Source organism: Carcharhinus amblyrhynchos, chromosome 1 (genome assembly GCF_965287045.1).
Source record: "Carcharhinus amblyrhynchos chromosome 1, sCarAmb.v2.hapA, whole genome shotgun sequence".
NCBI lineage: Eukaryota > Metazoa > Chordata > Chondrichthyes > Carcharhiniformes > Carcharhinidae > Carcharhinus > Carcharhinus amblyrhynchos.
In genome coordinates this window covers 147210753-147238656 of record NC_137324.1, presented here as the reverse complement: position 1 = coordinate 147238656, position 27904 = coordinate 147210753, and the positions used below count along the sequence as shown (strand labels likewise).

At 40.7% G+C, this 27904-nt stretch overlaps 1 protein-coding gene across 1 annotated transcript in view; it reads left to right on the top strand.

Moving 5' to 3' along the window:
• Positions 1–8103: 8103 nt before the first annotated feature.
• bbs7 (Bardet-Biedl syndrome 7) overlaps positions 8104–27904 on the top strand; it is a 48367-nt gene continuing 28566 nt past the window's right edge. The window contains exons 1-9 of the mRNA XM_080193509.1: positions 8104–8331; positions 10868–10933; positions 11224–11286; positions 13299–13474; positions 16550–16736; positions 21493–21565; positions 22270–22386; positions 25188–25318; positions 27323–27407. Coding sequence (XP_080049635.1) covers positions 8296–8331; positions 10868–10933; positions 11224–11286; positions 13299–13474; positions 16550–16736; positions 21493–21565; positions 22270–22386; positions 25188–25318; positions 27323–27407 — 934 coding nt within the window. The 5' untranslated portion in view covers positions 8104–8295. The remainder of the gene's footprint in view (positions 8332–10867; positions 10934–11223; positions 11287–13298; positions 13475–16549; positions 16737–21492; positions 21566–22269; positions 22387–25187; positions 25319–27322; positions 27408–27904) is intronic.

Below are 27904 nucleotides of genomic sequence, written 5' to 3'. Positions count from 1 at the left end.
GTTTTGACAGAATAGAGGATGTTTCTCTTCATGGAGGAACCTAGAACTAGAGTACGTGGTTCAGGGGTCTCTCATTTAAGGCAGAGACAAGGGATTTATTTTCTCAGAAGACTTAGTCTAGAATTCTATTCTGCAGAAAGCAGTGGAGACTCGGTTATTGATCTACAAGGGTGTCAAGAATAATGGAGGGGCAGACAGGAAGGGAGGTAGAGTTATGGTCACAATCAGATCATCCATGATTTTGTTGAATGACAGAGCAGGTTCAAGGGGCTGAATGGCCTATTTCTATTCCTGTTTTTAATACTCTTCTAAGAGAACAACTGACTAATGTGCAAAGCATATGTGTGTAGGAGGTATGAGAAACTGACTACACCATCTATCCAAAAGTCAGTGATATAATGTGATTCTTAATTGTCCCATGTCTTGTTTGTCCTTTGACATGAAGGTGGTCATGGTTCTTTTGAAAGTCAGGTGGTGGCACAGTTGTTAGCATTGCCTCTCAACACTAGGGACTCGGGTTCAATTCAGGCCTTGGGTCATAGTAATAAGTCTCACAACACCAGGTTAAAGTCCAACAGGTTTATTTGGAATCACAAACTTTCAGAGCTCTGTTCCTTCATCAGATGAGTGGAGGTTAGTTCACAAACACGGCATGTATAGGCTTTGGGTCAGTGTGTGTGGAGTTTGCACGTTTGCCCTGTGTCTGCGTGGGTTTCCTCTGGGTGTTCTGGTTTCCTCCCAATTCCAAGGATGTGCGGGTTAGGTTGATTGGCCTTGGTTTAGTTTATTTATTAGTGTCATAAGTAGGCTTATATTAACGTTGCACGGCGCCTGTTCGGATACAGAGAGAATTTAGCATAGCCAGTGAACCTAACCAGCATGTCTTTCGGACTTGTGGGAGGGAACTAAAGTACCCAGAGGAAACCCATGCAGACATGGGGTGGAATTTGAACAGTCCACGCAGATGGTAATCCAAGCTGGGAATCGAACTGAGGTCCCAGACGCTGTGCAGCAGTGCTAATCACTGTGCCTTAGTGTCGGAGGAATTAGCAGGGTAAATACATGGGGTTACGGGGATGGAACCTGGGTGGGATTGTTATTGGTGCAAATGGCGTCTTTCTGCACTGTAGGAATTCTACGATTCTGAGATCAACACTGCTAATTGAAGCCTTCAGAATGTTGTTGCAGCATTTCCTTTGACCACCACAAGCATGCACTCAGGCTCAACATCTCCAAAGAACAATAATAGGTAACCTAGAATAGTATGTGGGCCATGATTGGCCACAAGAATGAAACTATGATCCTTGAACAAGATTTAATACATTTGATACATACTGAGTTTTTCATAATGTGTTGTACAAAATATTAAGAGAACTAGTATCAACTTGGTGTCAAAAACAATGTAAATATTTATGTGGGATTGAATGCAAAGGAAGCACACAGCTTTGTCAGTCTAATGTGGGCAATCAGCATGCACCTTACTTCATGCCCTTGCTTTACGTGCCTATCACTTCAGTCATACTGGTAGGCATAAAGCTATGCAGATACAAACTAGTGGAAAATGGCAATGGCTGAATGAAGTATCTCATGAACTGCACTCGGAACTGTGATGGGCCATGTGCTCTTGGGCTTTGCTTAGGTAGTTGAGTGTCAGCATTTTGGTTACATTGTCTTAATATTGGTATGGATACAGTTAAGCCTGCTTGGATGAGCACTTCAGTACTTCAGTCTCTGATAATTTGTCCTGCTATGTGATCTTCAGAAGCTTCTGAAGGCGGCTCAAGTGAAAGCTGTTGAGCCTCTTGGCATTGTAGTGGTAGACAATCCAATTCTTGTGTGTATAGAGTGGAAAGGACTATTGCACTATAGAATTTAAGTTGGAGAGCCATACTTTGCTTAATCCCCAGACTGATGTCCAAAGTCTGCTGAATGTGAGGAACATATAAATTAGAAATAGGCAATTCAACCCTTAGAGCCCTGCTCTGCCATTCAATCAGATCTTGGCTGATCTCTCCCTTGTCTCAAATCCACCACCCTACCTGTTCCCCATATCCCTATAACCCATTTTTAAATCAAATATATCTATCTCCTTTGTGAAACCATTTAATGATTCAGGCTCCACTATATTATGGGGCAGTGAGTTCCACAAATTCACCACCCTCTGTGAAAAGTAGTTCCTCATCTCAGTTTTGAATCTACCACTTGTTATAAGTTGCCCCACAAAGGGAAATGTTTGGTCTACATTTATCAATCTTTTAGTACTTTATATACCTTAATCAGATTCCTCCTAAACGCCGATGAGTATAAACCCAAAGTGTTTAATCTCTCCTCATACGTCAACGCTTTTATCCTGGGAATCTGATGAACCTCCTCCGAACTACCTTCAATGCCAGCACATCCTTCTTCAAATAAGGGGACCAAAGCTGGATACAATATCTAGATATGCTTTCACCAAAGCCCTATACAATTGCAACAGTACTTCTCTACTCCTATACTCCAGTCCTTTGGCAATAAATGCTAACATTACATTTGCCTTTTTTATTACATGCTGTACCTGCATTCCAACTTTCTGAACAAGATGCCCAGATCCCTCTGCACTGATGCACTTTGAATCTGCTTTCCAATTAGATAATAATTTGCCTTTAACCTCTCATTTATCCACATTAAACTCCATTTGCCAAATTTTGGCCCATTCTCCTAGCCTACACTTAGTTTTGCAACACTTGCTAGACGACTTGAGAGAGTTTGCTGCTGAGATAAATGAATTTGTCTGCTGCTAACAGGTTCTGGTCATGAATTGGAGCCATGGGCTCAAGAAGGGCCTTTCCTGGAGCAAGCTGGTACATAAGTTTTCTTCATGTTGATCAGAAGGCTGAAGTTGTCATGTACATTGGCAAACAAGTCCATACTATGTTACATACTATGTCTAGCTTTGAACTGGCAGCTTTGCACAGTATCGGCAAACAGGAAATCACAAAGAATATTTCAGATTGAGCAGCTTTGTGTCCATGCAATATCTGATTTTTTGATGCCTAGATCACCATCACTGAGGGCATCAGAGAGCAATGCAGTGAAAAACATGCTAAAAAAAGTTAGCATTGCACATAGGTCTGTTTACCTCAGTTAGTGACTGGGAATGTCCCAGAAGACTCAGGATATGCATAAGTATGTCAACATGGAAATTTTAAACCTTTGTGATGAATTTTTCAGGCTGCCAAATTTTCCATTACCTTCCAAAGGTCCTCATAGCTGATTACACCAAAGGCCTTGGTCAGGTCAACATGGCATGGAGGATCATGCTCTGTTCTTGGCATTTCTCCAGAGGCTGTCAAACTGCAAACACCAAATCTGTCGTTCCTTGACCTTTTCTGAAACTGCACTGACGCTTTGGCAGCAAAGCTTTCAGATGTTGCATTAAGTAGTTCAGAAGCCTAGATTTTGTCAGCAGTGGAGAGAAAGTGAGATTCCTCGATAGTTGTTGCCAGATTGGCAAGTTTCCACTTGCATGGGTAGACAATGGAGGTATCTTTTTATTCTTATTCCCACATTGACCAAAAGAGTTCAGTGAGCTTTTTGACCAGGCATCAATCTTCAGCCATGTAAATCTCAGCTGTGATAATATCAGCTCCCTGGATCTTTGCTGCTAGGTTCAGTGATTCGCATTCCAACCATTATCTTGTAAATTGAGTTTGTGTCTCTATATATGCCCTGTTTATGAACACAACTCGTCATTCACCTGAAGAAGGAGCGACACTCTGAAAGTTTGTGTTACCAAATAAACCTGTTGGACTTTAACCTGGTGTTGTGAGATTTCTTACTGTGCTTACCCCAGTCCAATGCTGGCATTTCCACATCTTTGCTGCTAGACAGTAGTTTGACTGCATTTGTATTTTTAATAGTATAGCAGAGTTAGCAAGAGAATGATTGATGGTAAGCTGTGGCAGCCCGTTGATTGCTTCTTCATTAAATAAAGATAATTTAGGATGTGGTTAAAGTGCACAGGCATCTTTCTCTAACTTGAGCTTTTTTTGTGAGCAGTGTTGATTCAGTAGATTGGAGCCTGTGAATAAACTTCAAAGCATTGCAGGATCTCTTCCAGTATTTGTGGTCTGCACATGACTAAAATTAGTTTGCTGTTTGATTCAGCCAGTGTCTTGCATCCGTCTCTAGATGTTTTGGTAGGCATTGTGATGATTGTCATTGAGGTAAACCTTGTAGAGACGATGTTTCTCCTCGTAGTATTTTCTAGATTGCCTGACTGGCTTCATTAAACCAATCTTGATGCTTGAGAAAGGTAGAATCAACGGCCTCCAAAGCACAGGGCTACATTAAATCCGTGAAGGTCATCCTGCCATCTTCAATGCTGTTATGACCAGTCCCTAGTTGAGGTTCCCCAGGTTTGTCATCCTAGCTGAGGAGGCTTCTTTCCTTTATTCAACCCTCTTGGTTGGTCACAGCAAGATTAATTTAAAAAGGGTCCCTCCTTTTGTAGATACCTTTCCCCAGCCCAATATTTATATTTTAAAAGAAGCCAATTTAACCAGGCTTTTTGAGTTAAGAGTGAGTTTATTAGCTATTAAATGTGAGGAAAATGATAAAGTACATGCACATACATTCACACAGGTTAGAAATGAGAATTGGATCCAAAAATATATTTAAAAAATGTATACAAATCAGTCACCGACTTGTGCATGAGAAGTAGATGCAGCTGTTGTGATTTGTGATGCCCAGTAGTACTGACTTCAGCAGGTAAATTGACGGTTTTGGAATTCTGGCACTGTGCTACCATGCGGGTGGCACAGTAGCACAGTCGTTAGCTCTGCTGCTTCACAGTTCCAGGGGTCCGGGGTTCGATTCCCGGCTTGGATCACTGTCTATGTGGAGTTTGCACAATCTCCTCGTGTCTGCGTGGGTTTCTTCCGGGTACTCCGGTTTCCTCCCACAGTCCAAAGATGTGCGGGTTAGGTTGATTGGCCATGCTAAGAAATTGCCCCTTAGTGTCCAGGGATGTGTAGGTTAGAGGGATTAGTGGGTATAACATGGGAGTAGGTCCTGGGTAGGATTGTGTTCGGTGCAGACTTGATGGGCTGAAGGGCCTCCTTCTGCACTGTAGAGTTCTATGATTCCAGCATTCTGCAGTTTAGCTGAGAAGCTGCCCTGTTTCCTTTTCACTTTTGGATTTTCTGACTTGACTCACTTTAGCAATCAGGGAGAGTCACCTATAAAACTTTTGCTAGGATCTGCAGTGGTCTTTCTTCCTGTGTCACGCTGACACATCAGCACTAGTCGACACTGACCAAGTTTTCCAGCTGGCTTTTATCCCAGTCTTTATATATTCCTGGAAGGCAAAAACCCACAAACCGCTCTGGGACACTGCATATAGAGTATCATTCCTGCTGAGATGATAATCAGTTCCCATGAATTCTATAGGAGATAGCTGTTTGTTTCTGTATGGTTTTTGTGGTTTTGTTTGGAGTAAAGGTGTGGTTCCATTGTCTCTCTCTTAGTATCACTCACCAGCAATTCAGCCAGTAACTGAATTTACATCCTCAGCCATAAAACCAGAGGTCTTATTTAAAGTTCCATATTTCTGTACACAATTTGGGATTTTCCTCCATCATTATGACACTATGCAATGAGTGCCCAATTTTAGTAAACAAGTTTCTCTGAGAAAGATTTCTTCATGGCTGCCTGTTTGAGCCTTGAGATATTTCTGCAACTTCCCTGAGGGCCTTTAAGGGGTGTCTAATTTTGAGCTTATAAGATAATGGTTACTTCACCAGTCAACATGGCACTTGCTTTCATTACACGCATATCCTGTTTCTCCCTCTGCCTAGTGATAGTCAATAGGTACCAATGCACAGAATAGGGATACATCCAAGATGTCTTGTTGCGAGAAACTGTGTGGATGATTAAGAGCTAATGTTCAACATACATCTTCAAAAAGAGGAGAACATTGTTGTTACAACTACTAACCCCATTCTTTTCAATTATTCCTTTCCTGGTGATCTGCATTAACACTTGTATGAAAGTCACCAAGATTAATGAGTGTATCTGACTTTAGCACAGTAGTATTCAAGGACTTGAGGACATCATCAAACTTACCCTTGCATTCATCAGGTTTGGTCATGTTGGAGCATACAAAATGAGATTTGCTTGTCTGTTGCCATATGGGGGGAGTTTAAGCACCATCATTAAGCACAATCATTGACACTCATAGGAAGGCAAGTCAACTTATGGATGGGATGGTTCACGGCAAAAGAGGTAAAGCAGACAATGTTTAAGAAACTTTGTCTAGCCTCTTCTTTATATTTCAAGATCACATTGCTCACCTCCCCTCAGTTCTTTATTATGGTGAAAAATGGTTTGAGCCACCTGGGTACAGGTTCACGGCTGCAGCTTTCAGTGAATCCACACTTGCTGCTATATTACACACACATTGCCATAGGTCTTGTAACAGATAAATGATGGATGACTGATAAAAGATTATGAACATGACTTGCATGTGAATTGGATTATAGTAAGGTGTACATCATAAGTTTCATTCTCTTTTCCTGACCCATCTTGGTCCAGTGGCAAGGTGAGTCTAGATTGCTAGAGACAGATCCCAATGCAAAGGATCTCTTTCTCCCTGTTGCTGTGAGCATGGTTCAATAAAAGCCATAAGCTGAAGGAAATAGGACAGCTTTTTAGCCACCCTGCAAACAGTGTCTCCAAACTATTAAACTACCAAAGCCATAAGTGTACTATCATCAATGCCTCACAGTCAAGCCAAGCATTGATTTGCACACTCTCTTTAACTTATATTTGGACTCTTTTCAGTTCTGATGTGTGTGTGTGTATTGCATTATTATTATTTTTCAGGTTTTTATAAGCTATTAAACTTATTCTTTCTTTGACTCAAAAAAGCATGGTTAAATTGGCTCCATCTAAAAAAATACATTTGAACTTGGAAAGGAAGGGAAGGGATCCCAATTTAAATTAACTTGTTGCATAAAGAAGGGAAGCCAGCTCATTTATTTTCACCCCGGAGCTTAACAAAATTGGGGTCTTGTTTGGGAATTTACAGGACGAGACCAGTGGTATCACTGCCAAAACAGCTGTCCTGTGCTAACGACTACTTAGGTCTATAGGTGAGAGGCATGTGAAGGTGAGGACCAATACTTGAAATATGTGAAGGTGAGGATCAGCCACTCTGAATAGAGCAGCTGTTAATAGTGCTACCCCTCCCCTACACCCACTGTCCTTGTAAACTGCTGCTCGAATACTCTGAATATTTAGTCTCAGTTGTGATTCAGTAAAAACCATCACTGTTACCAATGTGGAGTCAGGTTTCAATTATTGAACAGTGACATCAAATTTATTACAATAAATACAGATTCCGTTTTGCTTAACCAGGAGAAAGATGAATTGTACCGTAAACATATTTAGAGAACTGTTACTGAGAAACATAAAAGGAGTGTTTCAATTGACATTTTTGCCAATTTTGTCATCAGATACCAAAATTTATACCATTCACACCAGAAGGCAACAACAGCCAAAAGTAAACAGAGATCAGCCTAAACAACGTGGCGAAGGAATGTGTGGAATTTAAACCATATTCCCTCTCTTTCTGAACATTAAAGTCTGAGGCAATTTATGCAAATCAGATCCTGCAGATTAAAAAATGTTATCGTGGAAGCTTTTCAATTACTAATGCAATGACGGCTTCAACTCCAAAAATTTTAGATGTAAAGTCACAACCCGTTGAATACAGGAGATGTGCATTCTCCATAACGGTGGGGGGAGGGCGAAGATGCAAAAGATTACACAGAATAAATTATTTGCGCACAAATTTCCTCGATCTTGAATCTTGCCATATTTTGGCTACTATACTTCCCACATTATACCAGCGACTACATTTGATTAGTTATAAAGCACATTGAAGGGGCTGGCAGTTGTGAGAGGCGCTATACAGATGAAAGGATTTCTCAGTCCGGGGAGCGTGACTGGCTCCTCCAGCTGCCAATGGGCGCTGAGCTTAAACGCCGGTGCGGTTACCGGAACCAATGGTGTGCGGTGTTAGGAGGCGCTTAAAGTCTCCTTAGTAACGGGACTGGCGGGGCCTGGTTTGGAACCGGGGTTTAAATTAACGAACCAGCGGTTTGTTTTGACGGCTCCTTCCCTCTCTCCGGCCCGCCGAGTGTTCAGCAGCTTCGGCCATGAGTTCTGTGCGCGGTGCTGACTCTTTACTGGTGTTTTAACGCCGATCCCGCCCTCGCTGCGCCCGATTTTCCACAGGAGACCGCGGCGGCCATGGAGTTAAACTTAAACCGCGTCGACTACATGCAGGTGGGAGGGTGGACCCCACCGTCAGCGGGCTTTTTTTGTTTTATAATTCGGACGGTTTAAATCCAGTAAATGAGAATTAACTCCGTCACCGTGGGGTTAAAAACAGTAAGAAGTCTCACAACACCAGGTTTAAGTCCAACCAGTTTATTTGGTATAAACCCACAAGCTTTCGGGTGTGTGGAAGGTTCTGATGAGAGAAGGGCATATAAAGTCACACACAGTTTACAAAATACCGATTAGAATGTGAGTCTTTACAGTTAACCTGCTATTCAAGTCTTAAAGATGCAGACAATGTGAGTGGAGATAGCATTAATATAGGTTAAAGAGATGTGTATTGTCTCCAGACAGGACAGTAAAAGAGATGTTGCAAGTTCTGGCAAGTCATGGGGGTTACAGTGCGACATGAACCCAAGATCCCGGTTGAGACTGTCCTCATGTGTGCAGAACTTGGCTATCAGTCTGTGCTCAGCGACTCTGTGCTGTCGTGTCACGAAGCGCAGAGTCGCTTTATATGCCCTTCTCTGATCAGAACTTTCCACACATCTGATGAAGGAACAGGTTTTCTGAAAGCTTGTAGGTTAATATCAAATAAACTGGTTGGATTTTAACCTGGTGTTGTGAGACTTCTTACTGTGTTTACCCCAGTCCAATGCTTGTGTTTTCACATCATGGTTAGAAACAACCCAGCCATTATATTCCCAATAGAGCAGAGTCTTGTAAACAAGTTCAAGTGTAGACCTTCAGCTGTGTCATTCTTAAAAAGTCTGTTTGAAGCTTTGGGTAAATTAATTCCTAATAATGTGATCCCTAGTCTGAACTGACATGAGCCAGGCTGACGTTGTCACTGTAATTGGCTTCACTGACTTTTTGGACAGTTGAAGTTGCTGTTCCTGAGCGATATTCATTAGCCATTACTTAAATATGAATGTTGAAGTTTGCTATTTATATATAGATAACCTTCTGTGTCCACTTGATAAAATGGTCAAACTTTAAAATTTATGTGTTCGTATCTGAAGTAGGCTCACAACACTGCAATGAAGTTACTGTGAACATCTCCTACTTACCTGTTTGGATATACTGAGGGAGAATTTATCATGGCCAATGCGCCTTAACCAGTACATCTTTCGGCCTGTGGGAGGAAACTGGAGCACCGGGAGGAAACCCACGCAGACTCCTCATAGACAGTGACCCAAGCTGGGAATTGAACCCAGGTCCCTTGGTGCTGTGAAACAGCAGTGCTAACCACTGTGCACTAAGTGGTATAAATTTGAAACTGTAGTTATGTTTGTCAACATTGTGGTTAAATCAACCATTACATTTTTCACATACATGGACTATTTTAACTTACAAAAGTTACAATTACATATGCAAAGGGATTGATGACTCTGGGTCTGTACTTGGAGTTTAGAAAGATGAGGGGGGGATCTCATTGAAACTTACAAAAAACTGACAGGCCTGGATAGAGTGGATATGAGAAAGATGTTTCCATTTGGTGGTGAGACTAGGATCTGAGGGCACAGCCTCAGAGTAAAGGGATGACCTTTTAGAACTGAGATTACAAGAAATTTCTTCAGCCAGAGGGTGGTGAACCTATAGAATTCATTGCCAAAGAAGGCTGTGGAGACCAGGAGTTTGAGTATATTTAAGACAGAGATGGATAGGTTCTTGATTGGTTAGGGGATCAAAGGCCTGGGGAAAAGATGAGAGAATGAGGTTGAGAAACTTATCATCCATGATTGAATGGTGGAGCAAACTCAATGGGCTGAATGGCCTAATTTTGCTTCTATATCTTATGGTCTTATTACTGTGCTGATAGCCCAAATTGGGTGTGTGCCAGGATGTTCTTCACACTTAACGATGAATGCATGACATGGACATTTCAATGAGGAATTCTTGGAATCATAGAATCACTGTTGTGCAGAACAAGACCATTTGGCCCATTGAGCCTACACCAACAACAATTCCACCCAAGCCCCATCCCCATAACCGCATGTATTTATCCTGCTAATCCCCCTGATACTAATGGACAATTTAGCATAGCCAATCCACCTAACCCGCACATTTTTGGACTGTGGGAGGAAACCGGAGTGCCTGAAGGAAACCCACGCAGATACGGGGAGAATGTGTAAACTCCACACAGACAACGATCCAAGGCCAGAATTGGAATCCAAGTTCCTGGTGCTGTAAGGAGCAGTGCTAACCAGTGTGCCACCATTCCGCCCTTGGACTGGATGCAAAAACTTTGGAATCACTTCAGAAGAATGCTTCTTTTTGATTGAGTGAATTAGAATAAGGCAACAGGACATCCATGTCTATACTGAGCTTGTGAGAGTTTAGTGGAGTGTTGTAAGCCAAGGTAGTACCTCTTGATCTTCACTCAGTGCACTGTTGTCCTAAATTTCAAATTAAGTTTCTTAGTACACTACCATAGTTTGACTTTGTTTTCCTTTGATCACCCTAGAGTGAGATTCATAGATTAGATAATTAACACATCTTTATTGTGATAGTGCTGTAACTTCTTTTTATTTTATCTTAGGTGGGAGTGACTTCTCAAAAGACAATGCGGCTTCTACCTGCATCAGGACGAAGAGCAATCCAAAAGGTTAATTTCTACCTATCAAAATGATCATTTGTTTTTCTAGTTCCAGGTAAAAGTGTAGAAGAAAGAAGAGGAGAAAAAAAATTTCCTATCCTTGACCAAGCTTTCTTAGCAAGGGTAGATTTATTGTATGTTGTGATATTATTGAAAATCAAAACTTTAACCTTCCTGGCCGCCTTAATGCCAGCATTTCTGCACTTCGTGAGAACTTTTATGTTTGTTTTTATATAGTTGTTTTGAACATCTTTGATACTGTTTAGTTTTTTGAATTTTTTTATGCTTCGAACATTTAGGTGGTAATTGCAGATCATGATGGAGTGGTTACTTGTTTCGGAATTAAAAAGGGAGAGCCAGTTGTAAGTATCAGCTCAAGGTTATGATTTACAGTATTTTTCAATATTTTGGGAGTGAGATTGTAGCATTGAGAAATTGGACATTTGAAATTAACATTGTATCTCTGCCAAGCCTGGCATTCTCCCAATTACAAAATATAAAATGCAGTTTAAAAAAAAATCAGTTTAATAAAAATGAAAAATGTTGGAGAAAAAGAATATTTCTGTTAATTCAAAGAGCCTTTGCATAGAAGCATAAATAGTACAGTGAAGAAGACTATTCAACTTACTGAGCCAATACTGACTCTTTCGATAGGAATTCAGTTATTCTCAGAGTTTTCCCTATATATTCCCGTAATTGTTTTCTCCTTCAAGTATTTATCCAATTCCCTTCTGAGTACTACTGCTGAATCCTTATCCATCACCTATCTGGCAATACGCTCTAAATCTTAATCTCTCATTTTATAACACGCGCATGTTGTCTCTGGTTCTTTTGCTAATCACCTTCATCTGTGCCCCCTGTTTGTCGAATCTTGAGTCATTACTCTTCACTAACTGTTCTGATCTGGTTAGAGACCATTAACACTTAAAGAAGAAATCCAAACAGCCAGCAATTAACTGACAGAGCTATGCCACAAGATTTCACAGTTTTAAACAAAAACAAAATTGATTGTATATCAGAATTAAATGAAGTAAGCTCTGTTAACTTAACATTACAGCTTATTGCTATTAATTCAGTTCTGTTTCTTTTAACTCCCCTCAAGAGTTCCCTTATCTTATGAAATCTTTTAAGGTTCATTCATTTCCAGGGATTAACCCAAAGGTATATCACCGCTGTCCAGAATTCATTCTGATTTCTCTTCAGTGCTCCAGCTATTAGTCAAGGTACAAAATTTCATGGGTGTCTTTTCATTAGCTTTTGGCTAGGTAACCCTCCAGCTTCTTTATCAACCTCAGTAACTCTGGATTCCACAGCTCCAACATGGGTTTTCCTGCAACTCCTGTGCAGTGGCTTAAAATATTGGAAGTCACTTTTTGGTTTCCAGACAATTTCAAAATGCAACCAAGTTGATTTCTTCCACAACTCCAATTGCAACAAGGTTAACTGCCTTTTATTGAGGATTACTGTAGATTTCTTCCTTTAGCTTCTAGTTAAACAAATCTTCCAGTCATTTTTCCCCATTTCAGCTTTGTTCTTGTACTGAATATCAGTCACTTAATTTTATTTTATCCTTTGAGCTATAATTACATAAAATCCGAAGCTAGTCTGTTAGTTGCTTTTCTCAACCAGTCTTGCCTGATGGCTAGGTCTTAACTGAATTCACAGAAATAAACTCAAAACAAAGATTCTCACTAAGCTCCATCTATCCCCATGTAATGACCCCATGTATAACCCCAGTTTCTCCACTCGGTTGAAAAATTAAACCAACAGTTTTTTTTCTTTCATTTTGATTAGAATGAGCAAACATTGGGCTGTGGCATGGCTGGCCAGGGTTGAATTTTAAATAGTGAATTAAAATGTGGATCATTCTAATATTTTGAAATAAAATATTAAAACTGGAAATGGGTAGTTTAGGGTTAGAATTAACCCTCCTGTTTTTCTGGGATGGTTAAAATTTTCCTATTGTAATTGATAATGCTAATTTACAGTAGTTTTTTTTAAGTTAAATGATGTTTGTAACATGGCCATCATTTGGACTTTTATTTTGATTACTTGGAGTCAGTGAAGTTATCTTTGGATGAAAAACTCTGATTAGGATAGAATTCTTTCAGTTGGAACCGGCGGCAAAGTTTCTTTACTTCAGTCTGAGCAGTGATCATGTAGTATAGCGCATCAATAATTTAATTGCCGTTGTGGGGCACATGTTGTTCAACTAATCTGCTTTTTTACTATAGATAGTTTCATTAAAATAGCTGATAATATAAATTTTGTTTGAAAATGTCCCCAAGAAGTGAAATGCTGATATGCTTTAATGTAAGTTGCAAAAATCTTTTGTGTTGGTGGAAGTCAAATATGTAATTTCACTTGCATACAGCCAGTGTTCAAGACCTTGCCAGGACAAAAAGTTTCCAGATTGGAGCTAGGAGGAGCCATTGGTACTCCACAGGAGAAAATCTTTATAAGTGTTGGCTCAGAGGTGCGAGGCTTCACTAAGAAGGGAAAGCAGTTCCTGTCATTTGAAACTAACCTTACAGAAATCATTCGAGCTATGTAAGTCATCCATGAATTGTACCCATTTTTTTTGTTCCGAAGTAAGGCTTCCTTCTCCAGATTTACTGCTTGCTGTTCCACACAGCATTTCATTGATTGTTATCCAAGTGTTAATCAAATATGTGCTCTTCCTCTCCACCAACAAGTTCCCTATGTGCTGCTTTTGAGGAAACACTAATTACCCTCCATTCTGTTTTAGAAGAAGACTGAAATACTGTTTATCTTGCAGCCACATACTCAGGGATTTACATTTGAAGATATGGAATGAATATATGTATGCCATCTATCAGCATTAACAACATTAAACTGAAGATTGCTGAGAGCATCACTTATCTAGGCTCCACACATCTAGACTCTACTGCACAGTGGCACAGTGGTTAGCACTGCTGCCTCATAGCAGCAGGGACCCAAGTTCAATTCCTGGCTTGGGTCACTGTCTGAGGAGTTTGCACATTCTCTCCGTGTCTGCATAGGTTTTCTCTGGGTGCTCTGGTTTTCTTCCACAGTCCAAAGATATTTGGGTTAGGTGGATTGGTCATGATAAATTGCCCTTTAGTGTCAGGGGGACTAGCTAGGGGAAATGCATGGGATTATGGGGATAGGGACTGAGTGGGTTCGTGGTTGGTACAGACTCAATGGACCAAATGGCCTCCTATGCTGTAGAATTCTATGATCTATGATCTGTCACTTGCTGATATCAATAGACAAAGCTGTAGCTGTCATGTCCAAGTTGAGTAGGAGTGTGGAACAACAGTAACCTGACTTGAGAACACCAAACTGCAGGTCTATCAAGCCTGTGTCCTCAGTGCATTCCTCTACACTAGTGAGACCTGGACAATGTGTTTGACAAGCGAAAAGGTTAAACAGTTTCCACCTTCACGATCTTGGACATATCCTTGGTATCTCTTGGAAGGACAAGGTCACCAATTCAGAGGTCCTAGAGTGCGATGATTCCATACACTCATCATTAAGCAAACAATATCTGGGCTGTCTTGGCAATGTTCATTGGACACCTGCAAGTGAGATATGCAAATAGTGGACATTGACACTGACAACTTAGAAACAGCTGCGATGGCTGTGACTTCTGGAACCTGGATGGTTGGAGGGGTATTTAAACAAACAGGAGTAGGAGTAGGCTATTTGACACCTTGAGATAATGTGTGATCTGATTGTGGCTTCAACTGCACACTCTGTCTAACACCAGTAATCTTTGATTCCCTTGTTTAGTCAAGAACCTATCCACCTTTGCCTTAAAAATATTTGTTGATCCTGCCTCCAGGCTCTGAGGAGGAGAGTTCCAAAGATTTATGACTTTTGAGAGGAACCATTTCCTCTTATCTCCATCTTGAATGGGCAACCCCTTTTTTAAAAAAATCTGCATCTCCTAGTTCCAGTTTCTCACACAAGGGGTAAAATCCATTCAGCATCCACCTATCAAGATCCCTCAGTATCTCACATGTTTCAATAAGATAATTTCTCAATCTTCTAAACTCCAACAGATAAGGTCAGTTGAGTGAACTTTCTCTGAACTGTTTCTAATGCATTTATATCCTTTCTTAAATAAGGAGACCAAAACTGTGCACAGTACTGTAAATATGGTCTAGCCAGCACCTTATACCCATGTACAGTCATAGCAAAACATTCCCTCTTTAATATTTCATTACTCTTGCAATAAACACCAATATTCCATTTGCCTTTCTAATCATTTGCTCTACCTTCATATTAATTTGTCCCTATTGTTGTACCAAAACACCCAGATAAGAACAAAGAACAACACAGCATGGGAAACAGGCCCTTCGGCCCAATAAGCCCACGCCGCCATCTTAACAATGTGTTTTTCCTCCTCCACCCTTGACCCATGTCTATGCCTATGGTACCCCCACTGGAAACCAGACTAAGGGGAGAATAATTTAGGGACAATTTGTTACATCAATCAGCCTAAGTGCACACCTTTGGGGTGTGGGAGGAAACCAGAGCACCCAGAGGAAACCCACGCAACCACAGGGAGAATGCCCCTTGTTAGACAACAAGGTGGATCTCTCTCTATCTCTCAGTTCAAAGTGGACAAGTTCACATTTTCCAACATTATGTTCCATCTGACAATTTTTTGCCCATGCACTCAACCTATCAAGGCCCCTTTGCAAACCCCTTCTGCCCTTCTCTCAATTTACTTTCCTACCTATCCATCTATTTGTGTTACCAGCAAATTTAGCAACCATACATTTGGTCCCTTCATCCAGGTCATTTATATGAATTGTAATAGTTAAGGCCCCAGCACTGATCCCTGTGGCAGTCCACTCATCGCATCTTGCCAGCCCTAAAAAGACATGTTTATCTCTACTCCATACTTTTTGTTAGCTATCCATGATAATATGTTACCCATATTTATGAACCATAATATGAACTCTTCTTTTGCAAGTGGCATCTTGTCTAATGCTTCCGGAAATCTGGTTCTCCTTTATACATATTGTTAGTTAGTTCCTCAAAGAACTCTGACAAATTGGTCAAACGTGATTTTTCATTCACAAAGCCATGTTGACTCTGCTTGATTGCACTGAGATTTTCTAATTGCCCTGCTATAACTTCCTTCATAGTAGATTCCATCAATTTCCCTCCAACGGATGTCATGTTAATTGGCCTGTATTTCTCTGCTTTCTGTCTCTTTTTTCCTGAATAGAGAAATCAAATTCACTATTTCCAATTGATGAGACCTTTCCAGAATCTAGGGCATTTTGGAAAATCAAAAGCACTGCATTAATGGAAAAGAAACTGAAAGCTCAGCTGGCAGAGACGAGGGCCCAGCGAAAATAGAGGCCTGTGAACCCTGTGCTTTGTGAGCTCACTGTCTTCCTCTGCAGCAGAAACTCCATGCCAGTGTCAGGCGCCTGAGCTGCATTAGGCAATGCCTAACACAGAGTTGACCAAAACTCATCTTCTATGAAACAGAAGGCTACCAGTATACAGAATATGGTGTTTTGTTTAATTTGTTCCACTGAAAAAGTATTAGTTCATGTTGAATTGCCTTTTCACTTTAAAATATTCAATAAATTCTCACTGCATATTGATTCTTTACAGGTATGTGTCTGGTGCAGACCTTTTCTTATGTGCCAATTATATCTATAATCACTATTGTGATTGTAAAGATCAGGACTACTACCTGTCTAGTGACAAGATCAATGATATAATCTGCTTACCAGTGGAAAAAGTAGATCATATTACACCGATATTAGCCTGCCAAGATCGGGTACTCAGAATTTTAAAGGTAATACGACAGATTTGTTATTGCATAATTTTTGACCTTTTTTCACAGTTTGGGTTTAGAAAAATAATTACTTTTAAATGTTGAGTTTTTAACATATTCACATAAGTTTAGATAAAAAGCATTGAGAAGAATGGTAAAATCATAATGAGTTAAGCTTTGAAATTATTTCATCAACAATTATAAATGGGCAATAAGGTGGCACAGTGATTAGCACTGCTGCCTCACAGCATGAGGGACCTGGGTTTGATTCCTGGCTTGAGTCACTGTCTGTGTGGAGTTTGTACATTTTCCCCATGTCGGTGATGTGCAAGTGAGGTTGATTGGCCATGCTAAATTGCCAGTTAGTGTCAGGGGGACTAGCAGGGTAAATCCGTGGGGTTATGGGGATAGGGCTGGGTAGGATTGTGGTTGGTGCAGCCTTGATGGGCTGAATGGCCTCCTTCTGCACTGTAGGTATTCTATGATTCTGTAAATAATAAACAGTTTGTTAGCATGCCTTGGCAAATGATGAACTCTGTATGTATTAAATTGAGAAGTCTGGTTCTGGACACGTAACATGGATATTCTTCCCTCCCTGCATGAACACTGGATGGTAAAACTGAAACAGTCACGTTTTACATATGAGCATAAGAAATAAAAATAGGAAAATGCTTTTTGGTTCATTGAACCTGCTCCACCATTCACTTAGATTGTAGCTGACTTACGTCAAAGCCATTTTCTCACACTATCCCTGTATCCCCCTCTCAAGAGATTCCAGTCTTCAAAGATCTCTAGATTCCCTCCAATAGTCCCTCTGTCTTGGACCACTTCAATAACTGCACCTTGCAGGATTTCAATTTCATCTTCCAAGACTCCATTCCTCTGGATTGCCAAGTTGCACTCCAGCACCAACAACCAACCAGTTTCAGTTCTTAGAATGCGACTACTCCAGAGACTTGGTCAAACATGATTTCTCTTTTTGAGATTTTCTAATTGCCATGCTACACCTTCCTTAATAGTGGATTTTATCAGTTTCCCTACAACAGATGTCATGTTAACTGCCCTAATGGCCACAGCATAGAATTACCAACCTTTTGCCTTCTTCAATCTCCAGGGCTTCCCCCATACCCTCAATAGTGTGCTAATTGCAGCCTTTTTCTGCTTTGAACCCCTTCTTCCTTTGCTCCACTCCCTGGTAGTTTTTACCTTGGTTATTTCTCTTTAAATGCACGCCTTTACTGTCTTTGGAATCTGAGTCTCACTTTGGAATGTCTCCCTGTCTTCTGTTGATGACTCTGTTCCGATTGTGGTGCCCTTCTCTTGGGTCATATGATCAGCCTGGTCTTCGCATGTGCTGAAATTCCAGGACATGCTGAACATTGTCTGATGGAAAGGTAAATCTGGTCTTGCAACAGCTTCAGTGAGATCACTTGTTATTCAAACATACATAACATGATTTCCCTGTTTTCCATGACAAAAATACATCCAGTCTCCTTAATCTTTCCTCTATAGGATAATCCAGCTGTCCTAGGAATCAGTCTGGTGAACCTTTGTTAACTTTCTGTATGGCAAGAATATCCTTCCTTGGGTAAGGAGTACTGCAGGTGCGGCCTCACCAAGGCTCTACACAATTGCAATAAGCCGTCTTTACTCCTGTACTCCAATCATAAGATCTCTATTCTGCAGAAGGAAGCCATTCAGCCTATTGAGTCTGCACCGATTATCCATCAGAGCATCTTACCAGCACCAACCTCCACCTGATTCCCATAACCCCACGCATTTAGCCTTCCAATCCCCCTAACCTAACTCATCTTTGGATACTAAGCGGCAATTTAACATAGCCAATCCACCTGACCCACACATCTTTGGACCATGGGAGGAAACCGGAGCACCTGGAGGAAACCCACACAGACATGGGGAGAATGTGCAAACTCCACACAGACAGTCACCCAAGGCTGGAATTGAATCCGAGTCTCAGGTGCTGTGAGGCAGCAGTGGTAACCACTATGCCTCTTGTAATAAAGAGCAAAATGCCATTTGCCTTCCGAATTCTTTGCTGCATCTACATGATAACTTTCAGTGACTTATGAACAAGAACACCCAATCTCTAACCATCTAAGAAATATTCTGCATTTCTGTTTTTCCCTCCCAAAGTGGATAACTTCATTTTTTTCCACATAATAATCCATCTGCCATGGTCTTGCTCACTCATGAAGCTTGTCTAAATCTCCTTGAAGCCTCTGTGTGACTTCTTCCTAACTTACATTTGCGTTCCATCAAGTTTTGCGCAATAAGCAAACTTGGAAATATTATATTTGGTCCCCACATCATTGGTATCAGTTGTGAATAGCTGGGGCCCAGGCACTGAACTTTGCAGTACACCACTAGTCACAGCCTGCCAACCTAAGAATGACTGGTACTTCCTACTCTCTGTTAATATGGAAAGTATGTCATATATGTGGAAAGCTGTGAGAACAATCTTTGACGAGGCTTTGAAAGAAAATTGTTGGGATTTATTTGTTTGTCAAGCAAGATGACTCGGCAATGAGGATGTAGAATAGAGTTTAATGTAACAGAGCAATATTGTTTTATAGCTAAAAGAGTTTAATGGGTTAACTAGTGGAGAGCTGAAGAGAGAGCATGAGTAATACATGTTGGAGAAATTTCTGCATAGGACAGACTACCTGAGCCAAGTAAAATAAGAATTGGTGTTGTGATATGTAACTGCATTCTTGTAGAATTGAGTTTAGAGAGATAATTTTTGATTTGATTTATTATTGTCACATGTATTAGCATACAGCGAAAAGTATTGTTTCTTGCACGCTATACAAAGCATACTGTTGATAGAGAAAGAAACGAGAGAGTGCAGAATGTAGTCTTACAGTCATAGATGGGGCGTAGAAAAAGATCAATGTAACGCAAGGTAGGTCCATTCAAAAGTCTGACGACAGCAGGGAGGCAGCTGTTCTTGAGTCAGTTGGTATGTGACCTCAGACCCGAATGAAGGAAGGTGGAAGAGAGAATGTCTGGGGTATGTGGGTTCCTTAATTATGCTGGCTGCTTTGCCGAGGCAGTGGGAAGTGTAGACAGAGTCAATGGATGGGAGGCTGGTTTGCGTGACAGATTGGGCTACATTCATGACCTTCTGTAGATTCTTGTGGTCTTGGGCAGAGCAGAAGCCATACCAAACTGTGATACAAAACTAGAAAGAATGCTTTCTATGGTGCATCTCTAAAAGTTGGTGAGAGTCAAAGCTGACATGCCAAATCTCCGTAGTCTTCTGAGAAAGTAGAAGCTTTGGTGGATTTTCTTAACTATAGTGTCGACATGGGAGGACCAGGACAAGTTGTTGGTGATCAGGACACCTTAAAACTTGAACCTCTTGACCCTTTTTACGTCATCCCCATTGATGTAGACAGGGGCATGTTCTCCTCTATGCTTCCTGAAGTTGATGATAATCTCCTTCGCTTTGTTGACATTAAGGGAGGGATTACTGTCACCACACCAATTCACCAAATTCTCTGTCTCATTCCTGAAATCTGTCTCTTCATTGTTTGAGATCCGACCCATTACGGTGGTGTTGTCAACAAACTTGAAAATCAAATTGAAGGTGAATTTGACCGCCAATCATAGGTATATAAGGAGTACAGTAGGGGGCTGAGAATACAGCCTTGTGGGGCATCGATGTTGAGGATGATTGTGGAGGAGGCGTTGTTGCCATTCCTTACTGATTGTGGTCTGTAAGCTAGGAAGTTCAGGATCCAGTCACAGTGCAAGGAGCCGAGGCCCAGGCCATGGAGTTTGGAAATGAGTTTTGTCAGAATGATGGTGTTGAAAGGCTGAGCTGTAGTCAATAAATAGGAGTCTGACGTAGGTGTCTTTGTTATCTAGGTGTTCCAGAGTTGAGTGCAGGGTCAGGGAGATGGCGTCTGCTGTTGACCTATTGCAGTGAAAGGCGAACTGTTGTGGATCCAGGCAGTCCGGGACGCTGAAATTGATTCGTGCCATAACTAGCCTATTGAAGCATTTCTTAATGATGTATGTTAGAGTTACCGGACGATAGTCATTGAGGCACGCTGCTTGGTTTTTGTTAGATACTGGGATGATGGTTGTATTCTTAAAGCCGATAGGGACCCTCAGATTGTTGCAAAAAGAGGTTGAAGATGTCTACGAGTACCCCTGCCAGCTGAATGTTGCAGGTTCTGAGTGCTTGTCTGGGGACCACATCTGGGCCAGTCACTTTCTGTGAGTTGACCTTAGAGAAAGCTGTTAGATAAAATTATAAAATAGTTAAATGATGAGGCATAGCTTGGATGCAGATGACTAATGGAAAAATACTGAAGGAAAAATAAGAGTTACCCTCAATATTTGAATTAAGAAGGATAGTGGGTGGATTTTACGACCTTGCTTGGACGAAGCTCGTAGAATTCCGCCTGAGCCCAATGGAGAATTCCATTCTGTGAGCTGGAAAAATTCCGGCCACTGAGTTATAGGGGAAGGTTGGAATGTGGGATTAGTTTGGATTGCTTGAATAAAAGTCAATATTGTAGGTTGAATGGTCTTATTTGATGCAAACCTCTATGGTTCAGTGACTAAGTATTTTTCAGTTATAGGATTTTAATCTTTTTGATTCTTGAGCATTGGCAAATTACAGTTTGTTCCATTTTCATTTTTTTATTGATCTGTGGAAATAGAAGCTGGTGCATTTATGACATTTAAAATTGTCTCTGATTACATAATGGTTAACATATTTGATAGTCTTGATATATTTAACCAGGGATCTGACCTGTTGTATGAAGTGGAGGTCTCTGGAGCACCCAATGTCCTGGCATTACATAACGGAAATGGGGGCAAGTATGATGTTGGTGTTATGTATGATTATTATTATGGTTTATCCTGCAGCAATGATACAGATGGGATGTAAATTACAAGATCAGCCATGATCATTGTACTTTAATAATTTCCAATAACAGCTACTGTAACTGGTTATTTTTACCCAAATTCACTATATGGTGCTTCATATACAGTATGCACATGTATTACAGAAGTCCTTTGCCAGCTACTTGAGAAGACTGGCAGAAGTATGGCCTTAGCCATAGCTTTTCCCTACATAATACTCAACTAAATAATGTTGTAAGCAGTAACTTGCGTTTATACATTGTCTTACATAGGATGTTCCCAAGTGCAGAGTTCCTAAATTCATGCCATAAATAAAGCAATGTGAGTATCATGAGTTCAATGATCTGTCCTCATTTTTCTCTAACTGCCATTTAGTCTCCAGTCATAATGGATAATATCCAGCAGGAAACATTTTGTATGTGAACAAGAAAGGAAAATACTTTCAATTAGTGTCCAGTGATTACTTTTTGTGGCAATATGATCATTGTTCATGTTGTGTCTTTGACCAGAGTAATCAAGTTGTGTATTTTCTCCCAACAGTATCTGTTTTAATTGTTCCATTGAAGTGTTTATTTTGATTAAATCAGTTTTCTAAATACTGTTATGTTTGAAGGACAGTAAACTGTAATATTGACTTATTATTCCATTTGTTTAGGAGACTCTGGGGAGGAGGTACTGTATGGAACATCTGATGGGAAGTTAGGACTAGTCCAGATCACAAAAAGCTCTTCATTGCATCGTTGGGAAATCTCCAATGAGAAAAAAAGAGGAGGCAAGAACTGCTTTGTATTGTTAAAACATTTTGTTTTAATTGTTTTTAATTGTTTTTGTTCCCTAAAAGGGAAGCGGTTGCATTATTGTTATATAGTACATCTTCCATAACTTGAGATTCGACAAGGGAACCAAAGGTACTTCAGATCAAGTTTGGAGACTTAGAATATTAGGGTTAAAACTGGGATAAAGCAATTAGATATCTTATAACATGTGTTTAATTTCAATATTTGGCAAGAAATGCCCAGCATTAGGCACGTATGCTTCAAATCATTTCATCAGCTCTTCACCAGGCTGATACCGGAGATGAGAGGGTTGAACAATGAAGAGAGGCTGAATAGACTGGGTTTGAACTCGTTGGAATTTAGAAGGATGAGGGGGGATCTTATAGAGACGTGTAAGATAATGAAGGGGATGGATAGGGTAGAGGTAGAGAGATTCTTCCCACTCAGAAAGGACATCAGGACTAGTGGGCACAGCCTCAAGATAAGGGGGGGAGCAGTTTAGAACGGAGTTGAGGAGGAACTTCTTCACTCAAAGGGTGGTGAATCTCTGGAATTCTCTGCCCGTTGATGTGGTAGAGGCTACCTCGCTAACTATATTTAAGACACGGGTGCATAGGTTTTTGGTAGGTAAGAGAATTAAGGGTTATGGGGAGAAAGCGGGAAAGTGGAACTGAGCCACTTCAGATCAGCCACGATCTTATTGAATGGCAGGGCAGGCTTGAAGGGCTAGATGGCCTACTCCTGCTTCTATTTCTTATGTTCTTAAAAGGTTCCTTTCAGTAGTTTTTCCCTTGCACCTTTATCTTTTCTTTGTATTTTAAATGGCTGGATGAGCTTCATGCCAATATAGCCAAAGTTGTTTGAGGTTCATTGGGGGTTAGGATTTTGAGGTCGGGGTCAAATCCAGGTATTAACTCCACATTGTGTCATTAGTATTCACTTGATTTTCAAAAGCATGGCCAATTAATGACTAGGAAGCTTTCTTGCCATTCCAAGGTTCCCCTCCAAGCCACTCACCATCCTGACTTGGGGGCTGCATGGTGGCACAGTGGTTAGCACTGTTGCTTCACAGCGCCAGGGACCCGGGTTCGAATCCTGCTTGGGTCATTGTCTGTGTGGAGTTTGCACGTTCTTCCCGTGTCTATGTGGGTTTCCTCCAGGTTCTCTGGTTTCCTCCCACATTCTGAAAGACCTGCTGGTTAAGTACATTGACCCGAACAGGCACTGGACTGTGGTGACTAGGGGAATTTTAAGTAACTTCATTGCAATGTTAATGTAAGCTTTTTGATTAATAAATAACTGTCCCTTTGCAGTTGCTGGGTCAAAATCCTGGAATTCTCTCCCCAATGGCATTGTGGGTCAAACCACGGCACATGGACTGCAGTGATTCAAGAAGGAGGCACACCACCACCTTCTCAAGGACAGTTAGGGATGGGCGCTAAATGCTGGCCAGCCAATGATGTCCCACGAATGAATAAAAAATTAAAGACAATATTTGATTTATTATTGTCACATGTATTGGGATACAATGAAAAGTATTGTTTCTATATTGGCAAAGCATACTGTTTATAGAGTACATAGGGGAGAAGGAAAAAAGCTGGTGCAGAATACAGTGTTACTATCGTAGCTGGGGTATAGAGAAAGATGAGCTTAACATATGATAGGTCCATTCAAAAGCCTGATATAGAACAAATGCTGATGGCCACTGGGGATTCAGTGCCATTGAGTTGGTCGGTACGTGATCTCAAACTTTTGTATCTGTTTCCTGATGGACGTGATATGTCTGGGGTGTGGGATCGTGATTATGCTAGCTGCTTTTCCGAAGCAGTGGGAAGTGTAGATGGAGTCAATGGATGGGAGCCTGGTTTGCATGAAGGACTGTGCTACATTCACAGTGCTTTGCAGTTACCCATGGTTGTGGTCAGAGCAGGAGCCATACTAAACTGTGATACATCCAGAAATGATTCTTTTTATGGTGCATCTGTAAAAATTGGTGAGAGTCACGGCTGACATGCCAAATTTCCACGCCTGATGCTGAAGAGCCAATGGCATACTCTCCAGCACTGAAGGAGCTGCAATCTGAAAATGCAGGAAATGATGAGCGGACGTGTCTTAGCACTTTGTACAGAAATGGCTATAGCTACTGGACACCATTGTGACTGCAGCTGTGACCATGTAGGTATGGTGGCTGTGAGGGTGGTGGGGTCCTTAAATTAGTCCTGGTGCGCTGCCCTCGTCATTCTATAGTCTGTCGCTGGGAGACTGCCTCCAGGCACGTCTGGTCTGGATATTGCAGGGAGACTAAAAAATTCTAGTTGGCTCCTGATCAACCTTAATAGACCTTTCAACTATTTTAACAAGCTGTCTACCAGCTTGAAGACAGTTGTCATCACCCTGCTCTACTTGCCTCCTGAAAAGTGGCCCAGTGTGGGGAATTTCTGGCTGACCCGCCCAGCTTATTGTGTAGTTGGGTAAATACATCAGATCTCAGGTCCATATTTTTTAAAATTACTTGTTAAAATGTGGACAATCATGGCAGAGCCTGATTTGTAGCCGGAAAAGATGTAGTGATGGACCTTCCTGATCTAATGCAGTCTTTGTGGAAGCACATTCCCACCAATGTGTTAAGTATAAAATTTGAGGATCCTAATTAGGTTCTTGAAGGGATTACAATATCAGAATGGTGTGATACTTGAATCAGAATTGGGAAGCAGAATTGTGTGTATAATTGGTAAATTGCAAAGAATAATTCTGCAGGGGAGAAAAATTGACTCAGCTTTTTTTGTATGGACTGTAGGTGCTCTGTGTGTTGACTACTATGATATTCTGGGAGATGGAGTCAAAGAGCTACTTGTTGGCCGTGATGATGGAATAGTGGAAATCTATGGGTTTGATAACAACAATGAGCCTGTCCTTCGATTTGAACATGTAAGTCTTCATTCCTTGAGAAAACAAAATATAGATAAATGAACTCCAAAATGTACAGAATGATTTTACACACATAAATTCCTGTTTTGAAATGGAATTGTCCATTGATATAGCCATTACATGGTCTTTTTCTGTCTGGTTACTGTTTTTATCTTTTCTTTCTGCCTTTGTCCCTTGTTACTGCAATTTTTTCTCTTGGTCTTTGCCATGAATATTGTTTTCATTCTTTTGGTGTATTTAGAGCACTAGATTTCCATGATATCTTTGGCCAGCTAAATTAAAAAGACTATTTGCTATGACAGCCGTTGTATTACTTAAATGGCAGTAATGGTGGGTTATATGGGAGAACTATGAACCTATGATGTAATTTGTTAACAATTTCTAATATGGAGCAAATGTCATGACATCCCAAAAGATGTGTATAACTGTAGTTAGAATCCTCTGACAGTGATTAATGCAAGTGTGAAATATTAACAGTTGAAAGAATGGATAATGAAAAATTAATATTCTTCTCTAACCTATGCAATCCTTGTGCTGCACATTTACAGCATCATAAATAGTTACAGCAAGAAGAGGGGCTTGTGGCCCATTGAACCTGTGCTGGCTCTCTAAGAGCAATTTAGCTAGCCTCACACCTCAACCGTTATCCCTTAGCCCTGCAATTTATTTTTCCTTCTAGTACTTATCTAATTATCTTGTAAGCCACAATTAAATCTGTTTCCCCCATCCCTTCAAACTCTGCATTGCCATTCATAGCTACTCACTCTGCATTAAGAAAGAAAGGTATTTCTCATATAACCATGGATTATTTTGCCAATCACAGTGGTTAGCATTGCTGCCTCACAGCACCAGGGAGCCGGGTTTAAAAGATTCAATAGGTAACCAAGTTTGTGTTCATTGCATGAGTTTCCCTGAGTTTTGTGTACTGCAAGTATAGTAAAGTAATGAAGATTAAAAGTTGATATAAGCCAAAAGCAAAAACTGAAATGTTGGAATTGTGAAAATGAAGCAAAAATTACTGGACACACCCAGAAGGTCAGTTAGCATTAGTATTAGAGAACAGATAAGTTCATGATTAAGGTGTAGATCTTTTATCAAAATTGGAAGAATTTAAAGATGAACAGCATTTAAAAAGGAACAATACAAAGATGGGAGCAAAAATGCACAATTTCACATGTTCTCACTCTTGCTCATGTGATGGAATGATGTGTAACATGCTGAAATGGAAAATATGATAATTAAGTAGCTGAAGTGGAGTTAAGGTGAAAATGGGAGGTATAATGAAATACATGAAATATGAGATGCTGAGAGACAGAGTAACTGAAAGAATAATTTGGTGGAAGTTGGATAGGAATAATAGCAAGAGAAACTGACAAAGTAGAAAGTAATGCAAGAACCCAGGAGATGTAAAAAGGTGGTTGACACCAGGGGCCTTGTCAGCTGCTTCTTTTGCACTTCTGGTTCACAGGAGTTCAGTTCGTTGCTTTACTGTTCCCCAACCTATGAGACAGTCTGTATTGCGTGACCTGGGGAACATCATCAGAAGATGTGGGTGCCTCACTTCTTGTTCCCAAAAACCTCTTCACCACCTATAAGGCTCAAATTAGACATGTACTGATATATTTGCCACATGTCTGGATGAGTGCTGATGCAGCAATACTAAAGAAACCTGAAAGGACAAGTGCCAATTGTTCACCCTTGCCACTGGATTCAGTGTCCAGCCCCTCAATCACTGATGCTTTGTAGCTGCACACCAATTTCCCTAGCTGTTGGGAGGAGATGTGACAAATGGAATTATATTCAAGCTACTCCTTTTCGTTCACATTTAAATACATTGAAATGGGTTGTTTGCTGACCATTTCAATGGAAGGAGAAATGGATAACTAATCCTGAAGAGAACAGCTTCCAAACTGTAAAAAAAAAATTTTTGTATTTATTTGAGGAAATGAAGAGCCATAAATTCAAATATTTATGGATATTTAAATGTTTTTGTGTGCATTCTAGACTTTGTCTGAAAGCATCACTTCCATTCAAGGAGGATGTGTTGGAAAAGAGGGATATGATGAAGTTTTGACTGCCACATATACAGGTAAGAAAATAAGTTAACTTTTCCATTTTTAGAGTTTGCTATACTTTAATGAAACAAAAATTAATGTGAAGAACTACTTCAGTGATTGTGTCCAAATGCTTTAGCTAAAGTGGTACAGAACCATAGATCCAAAACTATCAGATTTTGATGGTTGAAGTCATTTCCAAAGAACAAAAGCACAGTTGGCTTCATTCTACCTGGTCTATGAGGTATCAGCTGTGCTTCCCACTCCTGATTGCTGTTCACTGATACTTTGTGTGTGTGTGTGTGTTTGATTATTTGATGAACAACAAAGAAAATTACAGCACAGGAACAGGCCCTTCGGCCCTTCAAGCCTGCACCGACCATGCTGCTTGACTTAACTAAAACCCCCTACCCTTCCAGGGACCATATCTCTCTATTCCCATCTCATTCATGTACTTGTCAAGACGCCCCTTAAAAGTCACTGCTGTATCCGCTTCTACTACCTCCCACGGCAACAAGTTCCAGGCACTCAC